This window comes from Meleagris gallopavo, chromosome 1 (assembly GCF_905368555.1).
Source record: "Meleagris gallopavo chromosome 1, MGAL_WU_HG_1.1, whole genome shotgun sequence".
Taxonomy (NCBI): domain Eukaryota; kingdom Metazoa; phylum Chordata; class Aves; order Galliformes; family Phasianidae; genus Meleagris; species Meleagris gallopavo.
This window is the reverse complement of record NC_139404.1, coordinates 130,073,267-130,088,530: the sequence shown is the minus strand read 5'-3', so window position 1 is coordinate 130,088,530 and position 15,264 is coordinate 130,073,267. Positions and strand designations below refer to the sequence as shown.

Genomic DNA, 15,264 nt, shown 5'->3' with positions numbered 1-15,264 from the left:
TGGCTCAGTAGAACCAACGTAACCTGCTGGCTTGTAAACTTGAGTCATGATGTTCCATATCAGTTCTCTTGTTAGCTCTCTCTTTGGCTTATGCTCTGGTCACTCCTATCATTGCTTTTGTCCTTTGGCTCTGAAATATCAGTACTACTTAATGTGTCTAAAAATAAATCTTCCTTTGCATATGCATCATCACTAGACATTATCACTTTAAACTCAAATCTACTTTACTCAAGATGGGGTTGTGCCAAAATTTGGCTTTTTTGTCCCTAAGCCACGTTAGAGCAGTAATGTTAATGAGAAGAGCAAAATCAGCTTTTGTCAGAAAATTGACAGATTGGATTGAAATGTCCATGAGAACATAAAATTAACGTTGCAGGTTGTTGCTGGTTTGTATTTGAAGCAGAACTTTTTGTAACTAGAAGCAAGCTGCAGCAGTTTTTTCAAGTCCTCAGTTTTGACTGATACTGATTTTTCTAATAATGGGATTGCATTGTGGATGTTATCCCTCTTCAGAGAAATAACACATTCTCAGAATGATGCTTTTGAATCTTCGTCTAATATTTCTTTCTTTGTTCACAGTGATGGATTTAACGTGAGGATCCCTTTGCCAAGCGCCTTGTTTGATTTGCTGCCGCGAGAGATTCAAAGTGGCATGTTACTGAGGGTTCAGCCTGTGCTCTTCAACGTGGGGATCAATGAGCAGCAAACCCTAGCAGAGAAGTAGGTATTTGTTTCTGCAGCTCAGCCTTAATGGCAGTTCTGCAATCTCCTGTTCGGATGATAGGGTGTCTCTGTGGAGTTACGCTGTTGCATTGCTAACAGTAATTCGTTTTCTCCTCCAATACACAAACAAAGGAGCATGGAACAAAGCTGACAAACAAAAGGAGGTACTTCTTCATATGGCACATAGCTGTGAAGGTTCTTACCTCGTGGCTTTGTTTCTAGTGCAGGTTTATGTTTCAAAAGAGGAAATGTATTTAACACAGATGTGCTGCTTCTCACCTCTGTGACTGGTAGGTCACTGGAGGATGAGATTACTCTGAGTATCATTGTGTTTTTGCCCTGGTGGTTTAGCATTCTTCCCTAGGCTTCCTCTTCTGGAGGAAAGCTGTCAAAATCCAGGGTCTTGGGCTAGATGGACCTTTGTTTTAATGTATTGTTGCATTACTTATATAACACAGCACTGCTTTCGTAATGCTGAAAAATGTAGTTGTGTAATATTTCTTGTTATGGAAACTGTTCTGGAGGAGCCACCAGTTTCCTCAGTTTTAGCTGTATTTTTAAGGAGCATGTTGACAATTGCTGTTTTTATGGAGTGCTCAGTGAAGTCAGGCACAGGCATGTTGTGGCATCAGTGTGCTGTATGATGGTAGACAACTAGAAAACATCAGACTAAGCCATTCCAGCAGTTGTTGTTGTCCTCTGTTGCCTATAAAGGGAGTCCAAGTTGACTCCATAGTTGTAGATGCCAATATGGCGTGCATTCATATTCATGTGCAGGTGTGTATATATGTATGTACATACACATAAATATATGTATATAGTTAAGTGACGTGGATAACGTCAGTGATGAGTGCTTATTACTTTCACATTTTATCACTCCTGGATCCATATTTCTCATTCACATCTGAAATAGAAGTTCTTGATCCTGTCTTCTGAAGCCACAGTTATTTATACACAGTTATTCAAACTCAAAGTTTGAATTTTGGCAAAATGATTTACCACATGGGTTTTTAAATTTGAAAGCAGGGTACAAAAGCCCAAGTATTATTTTCTACAACATTTTGTTTCTGCCTTCCTTCCCACATTTCTCCTCACACTTGTATATTCTCTTTTTCTGGAGTGAATCACATCAACTCTTTCCTGCTATGCTTTACTCTGCATTTGAGTGTTCGCACTTTCTTGGGATGAATCTTTCAACGGTTTTCTTGTCATATTGCCAAGTGAAGTTGTCCTGAAGAAAAGGAGAAAAATTACCTGAAGTTTACTTAACTTCCCTTCTTTACCTTTTAAAGGTTTGGAGACACCTCACTGCAAGAAGTAATAAACATGGAAAGCTTAGTGCGGTTAAATTCGTATTTTGAGCAGTTCAAGGAAGTTTTGCCCGATGATTGTAAGTATTTGATAATTGATGGCAAATTTAGTTGAACTTCTCAGGCTCATTTTCTTGTTTGTTTTAAGCTAGTTCTTTAAATGTTGTTATGCCCACGTCAGTAAACTCCAATAAATGATGCAGCTCAGTTTTACTGTGTGATAATTTTATTTTAATTTGCAGGTAGAGTAGATTTAAGTGTTTCAAAGTTCAGTCTGAATAACTTTCCTTTTCTTAATCTTCTTTTGAATCTTTTTCCAAGTGACATTATATATTTTATAAACATAGAGCCATGCAGTGAGATTGCTGTGACAGGTCATAGCAGCAGCACTTCTGTGTACAGTTTTTGGTCATGTTCTCTTAATGACCTGTACAGAGAGCAACTGCCATTTTTTGGGAACCTCTTAATCACGTCCTCTCTACCTATCCTTTGTGCATGTAATTGTCACATCTGCAGCCAACGACAGAGAAGTCGAGCATGTGGAAGAGAGACAGTAGCTGCAAGATTGAATGTTACTGGTAATATAGGAAAATTTCTTGCTTATTATGTTTTTTTATTTTTTTATTTTTTTAGGAGACAGTGGCTCAAATGTCCCCAGAAACTGTGACAATTAATTAGTTTGTTATGATTAATACCAACCGTCTTATGAACTAATTTCTTGTTCCCCAAATTGCAGTTTTATTGCAGAAACAGAAATGCAGCAACATGCACTGGAATGGTTAGAATGCTATTTGCTAAAGTAGCTTATAACACTTTCAGCACCCTGCATTATATTTGATGCAGCTCAGAGCCCTCCCTTTCCAGTCACTCACAGTTGAGCACAATAGTTTTCTCTGAAGTTTTAGATGCAGAATTTTAAGCTGTATTTTTTTGTATAGTAGTCTCATATCAGACTGTCTTATAAACTTCAGAAATTCATCAATTTATGTTGATTTTTGTTCTACTATTCTCCCTGTTCCTTTCTGTCCATAGTCTTCCTTATCTCATACCTTTATTTCAGTCTCTTCCCTCATTCCCAAACCTCACATTGATGTAGTAATCTGTTAGCTTTTGCCTTTTTCTGTTAACTTTTCATTTAATCCTGCGGTATGCTTTCTGTCCTGTCATTTGTTCCTTGTTCTTGTTTTTGAACTCTGTTTTGTCATTATATTTACTTTCTCTTATTTTTAAAGAGCACTGGCTTCACGACTTCAAGCTTCACCAACACTCACTTCTCGTAACAGAAATTTGCCTCAAGTAACTTGAAGTTCTGAATAAAACTAATGTTCAGCGTTGCACCTTAACAGCAAAACAGAGCAGAACGGTTTTGTGTCCACCTTGTGTTTCTCCTTCACTCCAGCTGCCTGTTGTAACACTGAGCTCCCTGCCACATGAGATGAATACCTATGAAAGGGAAAATCTACCCTCTGCCAGAATTTTGTTCTGCTTCACTGTTTTTTCCCGAGTAAACGTGGACATACTGTACCTGGTCTAGCTTGGACAAATATTTTGTGGTTATAAATATTAAGAAAAAGTTTTGAGTAGAAGTGTGGAAAAAAAAATAATGCAGGTGTCCCGACAGATGTGTTAGAGATGCTCTGTGAAAAACTGAAACATGGACAAACCTGGGAGTGTGCTTGTCCAAGAAAGGGCTGGGAGTACATTTTGTGCCTCCTCTGTGGTGATGGTCAGGATGTACAAAGTGCAAAATACTTCTCCATGAGCCCTTGCCAAGAGAGAATAACTTATTTTACAGGAAAAAAAAAAAAAAAAAAAAAAAAGGTTGTATTATGAGCAGCAGTTGTGTATCCTGTGTTATACAGGCAACAGGAAGCAAACATACAAACAGATCCTTCTAGGGACAGGCAGCATAGTGATGTTTGCTGGTATCTTGTAGGTGTTCTCTTCCAGAACAATACATGAGGAAAGATTTTCCCTGATCCAGTATCATTTTTTTTTTTTCTGAAAACGTGTGCCATGAATTCTGAGCACTGCAGAATTTCCAAGAAGTCAGTTACTGTTTAGTTGTTCCCTTTGATCTCCTTGTCTCTAGACATACTCAGGGAGGTGACTTTGGCCTTTTTTTTGTTTGTTTATAGACATCAGAGTGTTTCTTGTAGCTTTAAAAATGAAGACGTGAGCGGAAATAAAATGGTATCTTCACATTTTCTGTAGAGACATACATGATTTCCTGTCACATCTGTGGAGTGCAGTGCCAGCAGTTACATGTTTCTATATAGTCCTGAGCAGCATGTCAAAGCAAGTACATCTTTGCAAACAAGATACTGTACCAATCTTATTCCCTTCGTTCCCTCTGTTACTGTACTGCTGTATCACATTCTGAACCCCTGAAATTTTAAATGACATGAATATATATTTCCAGTAGACTTTTATTAAACTTGAATTTGGTTTTCGATGGCATTGTGTAATTAAGAATTGAGTTAGTTGTGAGCTTTGATAGTTTGAAGAAAACATGACTGTATTTCCAATGGGAAGCACTTTTCATGCAACTGATCTTTCTGAAAGTGTTGAATACAACTAAAAAATGTGGACTTGGTTTTGTTTGTATTGTAGGTCTACCTCGATCTCGTAGTCAGACGTGCCTGCCTGAACTGTTAAGGTTTCTGGGACAAAATGTACACGCAAGGAAAAATAAGAATGTTGATATCCTTTGGCAAGCAGCTGAGGTATTTAGTAATCTGAGTATTTCTGTATAGTTCAGTTGATTTTCTGTATACGTGCATAGTTTCCACATTTTATTAGTGATATATTCAGATTTCTTCACTTGCATGCATTAGCTTGGAAATGTTGTCTGGCTGAACCTCTTCCAGAATTCAGCCGCAGGGAAGTAAAAAAAAAGGATTTTTTTGCACATCAATATTTTCTCTACAACTCAAGTAACAAAATACTGCTGTACCACAGATGACAATTTTTTACATCAGAGTCCTACACAGGATTTATATCTCTTCAAGGAGGAGAAATACAGGTCTGTTGTGTTCTCTGGCAGAAGGTAATGCATGAGGAAGGAATGATCGATTGTGTATCCCGTTTCTAGATATGCCGCAGACTAAATGGTGTTCGGTTTACAAGCTGTAAAAGTGCCAAGGATAGGACTGCTATGTCGGTCACCCTAGAGCAGTGTTTGATCCTACAGCATGAACATGGAATGGCTCCACAGGTCTTCACTCAGGCTCTCGAGTGTATGAGGAGGTAAGAGTTTTACTGTGTCTCTTAGTCCTAAGTAAGGAACCATGCAAACTGCAGAGCAGAGGTGGTCTCTGTTTCTATCAAAAGAAACAAGCAGTAAAACAAAGCCAAAAAAGCTCCAAAACTGGTTGTAGGATTCATCCCTTGCTTGCATGTCTTAGGGAGTTATACTAGTGAAGCTGGTCCTTACTGGGTTTGCATCAGATGGGTTTTAGTTTTCAATAGTGAACTGGAAGTTTTCAGAGAAGCATATGAAAACAAGTTTGCAATTAATGCTGAGCTTTACAGAACAGGAAACTGGTGCTTCTTTGAAAGTTGTCTGATGATGAGGTTGTTGCTGTCACAGCACTGGGTTTCTTAGTTCTAGATCAGGCATCAGCTGTCTCTGATTTCTCAGAGATGCATGTTGTTCTTTGAAACACAGACTCCTGCAGTTTGCACTGGTTTGACACATGTATTCTTCAGCAGTGAAACACTTTGCTCACCGGGCAAAATGTCAGTATGAGTGTTTCACAGTGCAGCAATCAAATTTCATCACAGCGTGTCAGTGTGCTGTTGTCCTACCAGTATAATGATGTTCTGTATTCTGAAGCAGCAGAGATGTTTGCAGAATTCAATACTGTACTAAAAAAATCTGTTTACTGTTGTTCAATGCCTTGTTTCAAGCACTGCTGGAAAACTCCGTAACTCACATACCAAAAGAAAGGATAAGAAATCTAGCTTTAGTCTTTATCAATGTAGTTCAACAATGCTGTTCAGTCCTGTTTTTCAACATTCACTCTTACTGAATGTACTGTACTGTGTGTCTTCTCACCAAATTCTCTAGAGTGTTCAATTCTCTTATCCTTTCTGTATGTTTTTGCTGTTTGACCCTTTCTTACTCTTCGGGTACTGAGAAGGAAAATGTCTCATATAATAGCACTCGCAGCCTCTTACACTAAAAACTTGTTTTTCATTTCAATGTCTAACTGGACGTCACTGGGCCTTTTTATGTTCACTTTTTGTTGGACTGTTACAAAATTAATACCCTATATGAAAACTGTGCATCCAGAGTTTGGCATTTGAAGTAAAGACAGCTCAGAATAGCTTGTGAGGGAGAAGTTACTGACTTAACAGAGCTGAGTGACTCTCAAATACCTTATTGTTTAAACTGTGCAACTTGTTGGTGTAGACATCTGAAAGAAAAAAGCTTCGTTGTGCAGTTTTAACAAAGCTATTTGCTTAGTAAGAATAAAAACTGAACAAGTATAATACTAGGGATCTTGACGAGTTAATATTTTTAATGCAGTCAGGGTCACAGTACAGACAGAGATTAATAACAACATTGTGTTGGGCCCCTATACCATCAGTTTAATTTACTACCATATCAGATAAAACACTGACATAAGAAACACATTGCTTTGTGTTGACCTACATCGAGTATTGAAAGTAGGCCAACTTAATCAAAACCTTTGGCTAGCATGTTCCAGCAACGTTAGAAACTTGCTCTAACAGATGAAAGATGTGGCTTGCTCTTCTTCTGTTAAATTGTTGAATAAGAGGGATTGCGCAGAATAAATGCTGACTAATCCTAATGGAATACTAAGACAAGATGGGTTTTCATCAAGTTTATTGCTGTTTCTTCCTCACGTCTCATTGCTTTTTAGGGTAGGTTGTTTGTTTAAATATATTCTCCAATTCTATTTGAGAACAATGGCAAAAATTTAAAAAGCTTGAATAGAGGGATAGGGTTATGGAACAAATACAGAGTATTGCAAGTTGGAAGGGACCCACGTGGGTCATTGAGTCCAACTCTAGGCTCAATATATGCAAATCCAACTCTGCCCAAAACCATTTTGACCTGGACAGGATGACCTGACCTGGATGATGACCTAACCTGGATGCCTGATGTAGGAGATGGAAAAGTTACAAATTACTTCTAGAGCATTGAAAAAATAACCTTTTTTTCATTTAACCTGGACCTTATTTGATTTATGTAATTGTAGGAAAAAAGTAAGGCTTGGTTCAATCTTGATTATAAACATTTCAAGAAATGGTGCAGAACTTGTGTTTTGCTTTTGATAAAACATTTTCAGTTGGGCCAAAATACAGAACTGTTCCTGAACCTTGGGAAATATCCAACAGCACTATTGTCTTTTTATTCTTTTAAACATACTATCAATGCATCAGTTGCATACAGTTTTCCCTGGCACTGTTGGAGCTCTGAGGACTGATTCTGAAATCTAAAAACAGAATTTTACATGAAGAAGTGAATAGGCCTGTCCTCAAAGCAGTGTAAGCATCGGGGACATAGTGAGATGGGCTGTGCAACATCTTTCCTTCAGAGGTGTACATTGAGGTGCTTCAGAAACACACATTTTGGAAGTGTATCAATACACACTTGAATTAATTTTGAAGGTGAAAAGCAAGTGGGTAGTTTGGGTGGTTTTTGGTTTGTTTGTTGATTTTTTGTTTGTTTGTTTTGTTTATATATTGAGCATTTAGTTAAGAGGTTAAAGTATTTCACTGCAGCTCACGTGGAAAGATGTTTGAAAGGGTCAAATACTACAATGGTTATTCATGTTCAGCTTGCTTTTCAGAGCTCCACTTTTTTGCAGCATGCAGAAGCATGGCAGAGCTGCATGGGATATTGCTTGGTAATCTGAAAGAATGAACATGGAAAACCATTAATGTTCAACCTACATGTGTTTATTTTCAGTAGACTACAGTACTTCTTTCTTATTTTTCTCTTTTATTCTCTTTCCCTCTCCTTTTATTTGTAATTGTGCTGATATATATTTTTGAGATGTTTTCCCCGTTTTTCTTTACTTCATATTCTGGTTTTGTTGTGGCTTCTTCCATCTTTTTTTCATCTTCTTGACCACTTTGCGTTGCCATCTCTTTTTACGCATTCATTTGCATGTCCGTCTTCTTTTCTGTTTTATTTTTCCTCCTCCCAACCTTCTTCCTTTTCACAGCATTGGAACACGGGAGGTAGTCACCCAGAAGAACTTGAGTGGCTTGGTGCCCATCCGAGATTTCAGACTAGATCCCAGCCTCCTCTACTCTATTCCTTTACTAGCTCTCAGCCCCAATTTACTGATTGTGTGGCTGTTTCTGAGCATAGCGTACCTGGTGGCCAGATTACGTTGCAAGTGAAGATAAGGTTAAAACAAAAATGAAAACAAAAACAAACAAAAAAAAAATTGCTTGAACGTGTATTGCCACTTGGTACCTGCTGGACAAAAGAATGTGTCATAACATTGTCTGCCAAGAATTATTATTATGCCTTACAATTTTACGTTTCTATTGTACTAAACTGTAAATATACATCAAATTATTTTATCAAGAAGAATTGTATTGAAACTTTAAATTACTGTTCTGCTTTCAGTGCTTGTAACATAGTCTGACATTTGGCCTGTTACCTCGTTACTTTAGCCGGCCTGAAGATCTCTTACCAAATATAGTTTTGTGTTACTTGTTTCATGTATTCCAGAGAAAGGAACTCTGAAAAGAATTTGTATCTTTTGTATATTCAGGGTATATGCTAATCTTGCCTTTCATTTTTACAAGCTATGAAGAGAAAAATAAAAAATATGGGTGGGGTTTATAAGAAATTCTAAGAAATTTATTTAAAGAAGTAAACAAATTTGTACCTTTATTTCAAAACATAATATCCAAATTATTATTACACAATTTGTAGAACCATAGTCTCGTTCCTTTCTCGTGGTTGCGTATGTTCCAGTAGACTAGTGTACCCACTAAACAACAACTTGCAGTGTGCTGCATGCAGGATTATTTCATTATATTTATAGATCTGCATTTTGTAATATATTAAAGACAAAAAGATAATGATGTCTGATTAGCGAGAGTATGTAATTGGCAGAGCCTGCTAATGATCCACTGTCTGTTTCAGGTGCTTTGTTCTATAACTTATTCTGAAACAGGGTCATTATCATCCTATTGAAGTTAGTCTACAATATTTCAAGCAAGGAAAGGAAGGTATTAATTAGCTCTGTTATTTGGTGGGCTTGAGGTTTTCCACTAGGCTTTGTGTTAATGACACTGGACTAAATATTAGTTATTTCCATTTTTGAGTGTCGGACAGCTTTAATAAGTTATGATGATGATAGACAGTGATTTAGAGGTAAATGAGTGATGGCAAGAACATTTATTTAAGTGATGATGCTGAAGAAATTTGCCTAGTTTAGTCACGCAGAACGATTGTGGAAGAAATTTGGACACCATTTGTATCTAACATCTAACTGGGGTAAGCCTGTTCAAAATGGTGGACTCTGTTGATGTAGTAGTCTGGAAGTGCTTGTCAATAGCAATAGTTCATTGAAAAACTAACCTCATTTAACATAGTTTGCTAAATTCGTAAAGGGATTTAGTTTGCTTGGTGCCTAAGATGACAGAATGTTGAGCTTGATGACCAAGGAGAACTCCGCTAGTACTGTGATTTCTAATTTCTACTATTATTAACTTGCTCGGAAGACATAGATAGCTATAGCTTATATTATCAATTTTAATGTATTTTGAAAGCTCCTGAAGGAGGTATGCTTAAAAAAGAGAAGAACATAGTTTAAGGAAAAAAGAAAAAAAAAAAAAAAAAAAAAGGAAAAAAAAGCTAAAATCCTAAATTTGGCAAGTATTCTAACTAAATGAAGTACATGGTTATACTCGTGTCTTTGTGAAAGAAGACTGTACAGTACACTATCACCTGGTATTTTTCTCACTATTCTTCCAATTTTGTTTTTAAAAGAAAAGAAAGCCCACAGACAGTGTATGTATATATTTAAGCATTTATCCTATTTATTTTGAATTGTTTCAGCAAAGCCTTGCGGGCTTTAAAAACATGGTGTGATGGTATTGGACATTTCCACATCCTATGCTGCTGCCCAGTACCATTGCATCTCAATACAAATAATTTCTTTTTTCTGATAAGATTGGTTTGTTTGCTATAAGTACCAAAACTCACTTTTTACGCAGTAAAGGGTGATTAGGTTCACTGTAGCCTTCTTGGTGAGTGTCCTGGGTTCAGCCTACCAAGATGCGAAAGTAACTTTAGTAGGGGTGTCTCCACTGAGCTCCCTGATGTTATTAAGTCTGTTATAAATGCAGTATGAAGCTTTGCTTGTTTACTGTTGTTGACAAGATTAGGTGTGCAATAAGACCACTTTTAAATTAATTTACAGTGAAAACTAAGACCTTTTGAAAACAAGATGGGTTCTTTCTTACCCTTTGGTTGGGACAGGTTTTCATTTTTTCTTCTTTAGTTCAGCCTGTGCTTTCATTCTGGGATTCAGATTTAAAATGATGCAGTGCTTACAGCTCACGTGCCTCCAGAAGCTCTGCAGCACACAAAATAGGTGAAATACATCTTTGTCATCGTGCCTGTGGGCCACCTGTGCCACAGAGGGACACGGGCAATGCAGGCAGCGGAATGAGTAATGAGCAGAATTATTCACTTCCAATTGGAAATTCTCTGTTGGCATCCCATACTTTTTATTTTAATTAGATGTTTTTATTACTGCTCTGAAAGATATTTTCTGCCAATCCTTGACGGATCCATTTGCAGCAGTCTTTGGGGGATGTGTAATGCACTAAGCAGTGTCATAGAAACAGTGTCACAAGGTGCAATCCATTCTGTAGGACAGTCACACACAGCATATACTGAGAGACTTCAAACATAAGCTGTTAACTGCATTGAAAACGTTCAGTGTTCTATGAAGTTAAACTAGGTGGTACATAAGTAGCAGAGCTACAGTCAGTGTGATTAACCAAAATTAGAGGAACAGTGAGATCAGCAACAGCAGAGAGCTTTCAAACTGAAGCAGAAACCAAACCCTCCTTTTGAGTCAGATTGCCTCTGTTTAGCTGGTACCTGCTGCAGCCATCTCCAGGACAGGAATGGTGGGACATTCCCACCGTAAGATTGTGTACTGTACACTTTGCCATGAACTTTTATTATTAGATCAGTGTTTAGGTTTCCATTCTCTATCAGGACACATTCTCATGTGAGCCTAAATTGATTTCTAATATGTATTTAAAATGCAGTGCTTCCTCTTTGTATGTCTGTTTTGGATTTGAAATAGATTTGCAATCGTAAAGAAGCCTTATAAGTGGAATCGTTTTTTATTGTAGCACAGAACCTCTTTGTAATGTGGGGCAGTTGCACCAAAGCATTGGGTAAAGTTGGACTCCCAAATTCTGCACAGCTTTGTTCCATTGGGGTGATGACTGTCAATGCAGCCAATACAAAGCTGCTTTTTCCTGGTGTTTTGTGGGTTTTTTTTTAAGAGTATGTTGGTTTTCAAGTCAATTTATGCACGCAAAGATAACTGGAAAGCCATTATTTTTATATCAGCTCTGATCCTTAAGTAAGTTCTGATAGCGCTGATGTACAGGGAACAATAAAATAAAGCTCCTGTTGAGAGATGGACAGCCTTTCTTTTCCAACATAACGTACTAACGAATTAGCAGAACTGCATTTAAGCAATCTTTTGGGATCCTTTCTGCAATGAAGTGGCACGCGAACGCCGTAACAGCGTACCCTGAAATACATGAAACCTTCCTAAAAGAACTTTCTCACTGGATGCACTGCTGCTTTTTAGAAATGCAAAACTAGCGATCAGACATAGCATGTGTCCATTCTGTGTGCTTCTTACTAGCATTGTATGAGGAGTCATCATCTTTAATATTTGCAGTGGCAAATTAATTAAGCGCTCATTAAATATAACCAACTTTTTGTTAATGCTATGAAATAACCAGTTCATTTCATCTTAGTTTAAGTCTTTTTTTCTTTTTTTTTTTTCTTTTCCGTTTTACTGCTGTCATTTTTTTGTGCTTGTTTTTTTTCCCCAGTGAGGGGTGTCGACGAGAAAATACAATGAAGAATGTTGGATGTCGCAAGTATGCATTTAATTCCCTGCAACTGAAGGCTTTCCCAAAGTATTACAGGCCTCCAGAAGGAACTTATGGAAAAGTTGAAACTTAAGCATCTTATGTCCTTTAATTGCTGTTCCATTAAGACGTGTGGCTGCACTCTAGACTAATACATGATTCTGTCATCCAGACCAGACCAGTAACCTTTTTGTACGTTTCACTAGGCTATATGGAGCATGTTACTTACCAGTTGGAGTCTGTAGTAACAGTTATTCTGACACCTTAGCTTGAGAATAGTGTGATGACTCTGCCCATTTAAATAGCCTTCAGTGTATGTAAGATGAGCAGATATTGTGCTATTTAATAATTACCTACATGCAAATAGCTGGGTACCTCCTGGATGGGCAAGGACTTTGCGAATGGCATTGAGGCAGCTGCTTCACGTACTTCTTTCTATACTGAGCTGACTTCAGACTGAGCTTTTCATCACTTATTCAAACTGAGAGTAAAACTCAACCGTTGTAAATAAAAAGGGACTGGACAGTAGGCAGTCTAATAACAGTAGGATGCATTATTGCAATCAAGAAACAGATGTTTAACTTCTAGAAATAATCAGCACAATAGCAGCCAGGAGTATAAATTGTTCCACTGTATATAGGATGCCATCTTGAAATATGAAAAGAATAATAAATAAAAAGACTGGGCCTATGAGGTCTAGTTTGTAGTTCTGTCCAGATAAAGACAAATTCTGGTCATTTTTAGCACAAAAGGACTTGGGCAAATGTTAACCAATTTTAAAAAGCGTTTCAAAACATAATGACGTTAATCGATTAATGGCAGCAACAGTTCTCCCAGCCCTTCCCCACTATGACATGTTCATTGTGTTCCATGGTAGTGTATATCAATCAATGTGCTTCTTTATCCATGGCTTTTTATATTGCTTCTGGATTGTAAGCGTTAGGATGTCGGGGCATTGCATTTTTTAAATCGGTGTTTGGTTTTATATCAGTATCTGTCAACTCAAAAATGCTAAAAGTACCCAGCATCCCCCTTACTGCCTGACAAAAATGTTACATTTATTAAGTTTTGCTCATTTTGATGGAACGTAACTCATGAGAACCTCAGGTGTTCTAGCTTAAGGCCAAGGCTTGATTGTCTATCACTTTGATAGCATTTCATAAAGGTTCAGTACATCTCCTTGGAAATCATCTCCGAAAAGATGCCTTGAAGATAGAGGATACGTTCTTAAAAAGCAGCTAAATGTTAAGTTGCAAATCTTAACAGGATTAAATAATTCCTAGCTAGCTTCATTCAGCCCTCTGTGCCCTACCACTCTTGTTTCTGAGGGCTATGAGCTGTAGAATAGAGAAGCTGGTCATTTGTTCTTGTGAGAATAGCAACAGCCAGGTAAGTATACGGCTGTTTTCTGGCTTCTTTCTCCCTCCCACTGATGTTTGTCTGTGCTGTCACTGCTCTATCAGTCATGTTCATTCTGCTCCCATATAGGTTTGGGGGTTTTAAGTCCAGCAGTTTTTGCATTTTGCTTTTAGCAGTCTGACACTGAGCAGCATGTCACAAAGCCAGCCAAGAGAGTTCTGCTGAACCACGTTGTTACCGTTACTGCAGTCATTCTAGGAGGGGAAACAAAAATGCTGTGCAAATTCAATGCATTTGTAGTTCTTTTCCCAGTTCTAAGCTCCTTCTGTAGTAGGATGGACCCTTGGGAAATTGCAAACCTTGTCCTCCAGTTAAAAATTGTTGCTTTTTGTTCTTTTTTTTTAATATGTAAAGAAATGTTTGGTGAAAACCATTGCAATGAGATTTCTTTGGACATTATTCTCTTAGTTCTGCTCAGCCTTCAGCCCCTGACCCGTTATTAAAAGCTACATTTATTTTTGTATGAACGATAGTCTTCATAGCCCTTAGTTTTTATGAGTTTTAGTTTTATTTTGTATATTTCAAACACAGTTAATATTTTAAGTCCTATATTGTTACACTAAAAGTCTTCTTCCAGCGTTCAGCTTCAGAAGAAAACAAGAGGTCTGTGGTTGCAATTAGCAGAGCCACTCTGTTAGACGGTGGCCCACAGTCATTAGGTCTACTTAGAGCTTAGTGATCCTTTATTTATTTTGCACACCAAATGTAATTGGAAGCTCCCCAATTTTCTATATGCATGGTTTTTGCTCACCTCTTTAAAGTGGTGGAATATTTTAAGTATACTTCCATGTAGAGCATCATGGTCCAGCTGACGTGTGACAGGTACAGCTGTCGGCACAATGCACGCCAATGGCTTCTTCTAAAGGGCGTAACGAGCAGGGAGGTCTTGAGCAGTTAATCAAAAAAGACAAACTGTGAAACTTGAAATCCACATAGGACACTTCACAAGGGTGAAGTAAGCTTTTCTGTTGCACAGGAGAGACAAAACTTAAGGATTACTGTAAAATGAAGTTCTGTCTAATGTTCTTTTTTGAGTACGTTTTTTAAATTATAAAACATACAAAAGTAAAAAGACAAAAAAAAAAAAAAAATCCAACTTGCCGAGTATGTTCTGTGTATGTTCTGTGAAAGTATTTACAGCACAGTTGCCTTTTGTTTCATTTATACATGTAAAATTATTGTATAATACGACACTGTTTTGTCCCAACACAATTGTATTTGCCAAGCTTTGTGCATTGAAAGATTTTTATTTATTTGTTTTTGGGCAGTATTAATATATCATAAACATATGGCTACTGTTTTATATATCCTAGTTCATCCAATCCATGTATGCTGTACATGTGCTAGTCTTTAGGATGAAAACCAATAAAGAACTGACAAGAGTAACGAGGTGGCTTACTTCTATTGCTTTCTTGGGTAAACTAATCAGCACTTTAAGGCTCGGCATGCTTTGTCTGCTCTTCAGTCGACTGGTGCCTACAACAGTGCTGGTTGTTGCTGTTCAGCAGGGATAAGCTGGCCTTGATCCACAAACCACCCAGCCCATGTGCAGCTACACGGTGCGACCGCTAATGCAACCGCTCTGATCACAAAGTGACATCTTCAGATGCCGCCGAGCGTAAAATGCGGAGTGATGCCCAGTGGAAGGGCTGCTTATAGATGTAAAAACAGTTGGTTTCTT

The 15,264-nt window shown here is 37.7% G+C and overlaps 1 protein-coding gene across 16 annotated transcripts in view; it reads left to right on the top strand.

Annotated features, from left to right (window-relative positions):
• Window positions 1–14,969, top strand: part of INPP4A (inositol polyphosphate-4-phosphatase type I A) — a 113,198-nt gene extending 98,229 nt beyond the window's left edge. For 15 of the 16 annotated variants that reach the window (XM_085213631.1, XM_085213670.1, XM_085213652.1 and 12 more), the window contains 5 exons: window positions 580–720; window positions 2,016–2,113; window positions 4,647–4,759; window positions 5,128–5,282; window positions 12,126–14,969. In XM_085213631.1, the coding sequence (XP_085069757.1) occupies window positions 580–720; window positions 2,016–2,113; window positions 4,647–4,759; window positions 5,128–5,282; window positions 12,126–12,258 (640 nt within the window). In that variant the 3' untranslated portion in view covers window positions 12,259–14,969. Of the gene's footprint in view, window positions 1–579; window positions 721–2,015; window positions 2,114–4,646; window positions 4,760–5,127; window positions 5,283–9,174 lie in introns of all 16 variants that reach the window. The other variant, XM_085213677.1, reaches the window with a different exon arrangement.
• Window positions 14,970–15,264: the final 295 nt, after the last annotated feature.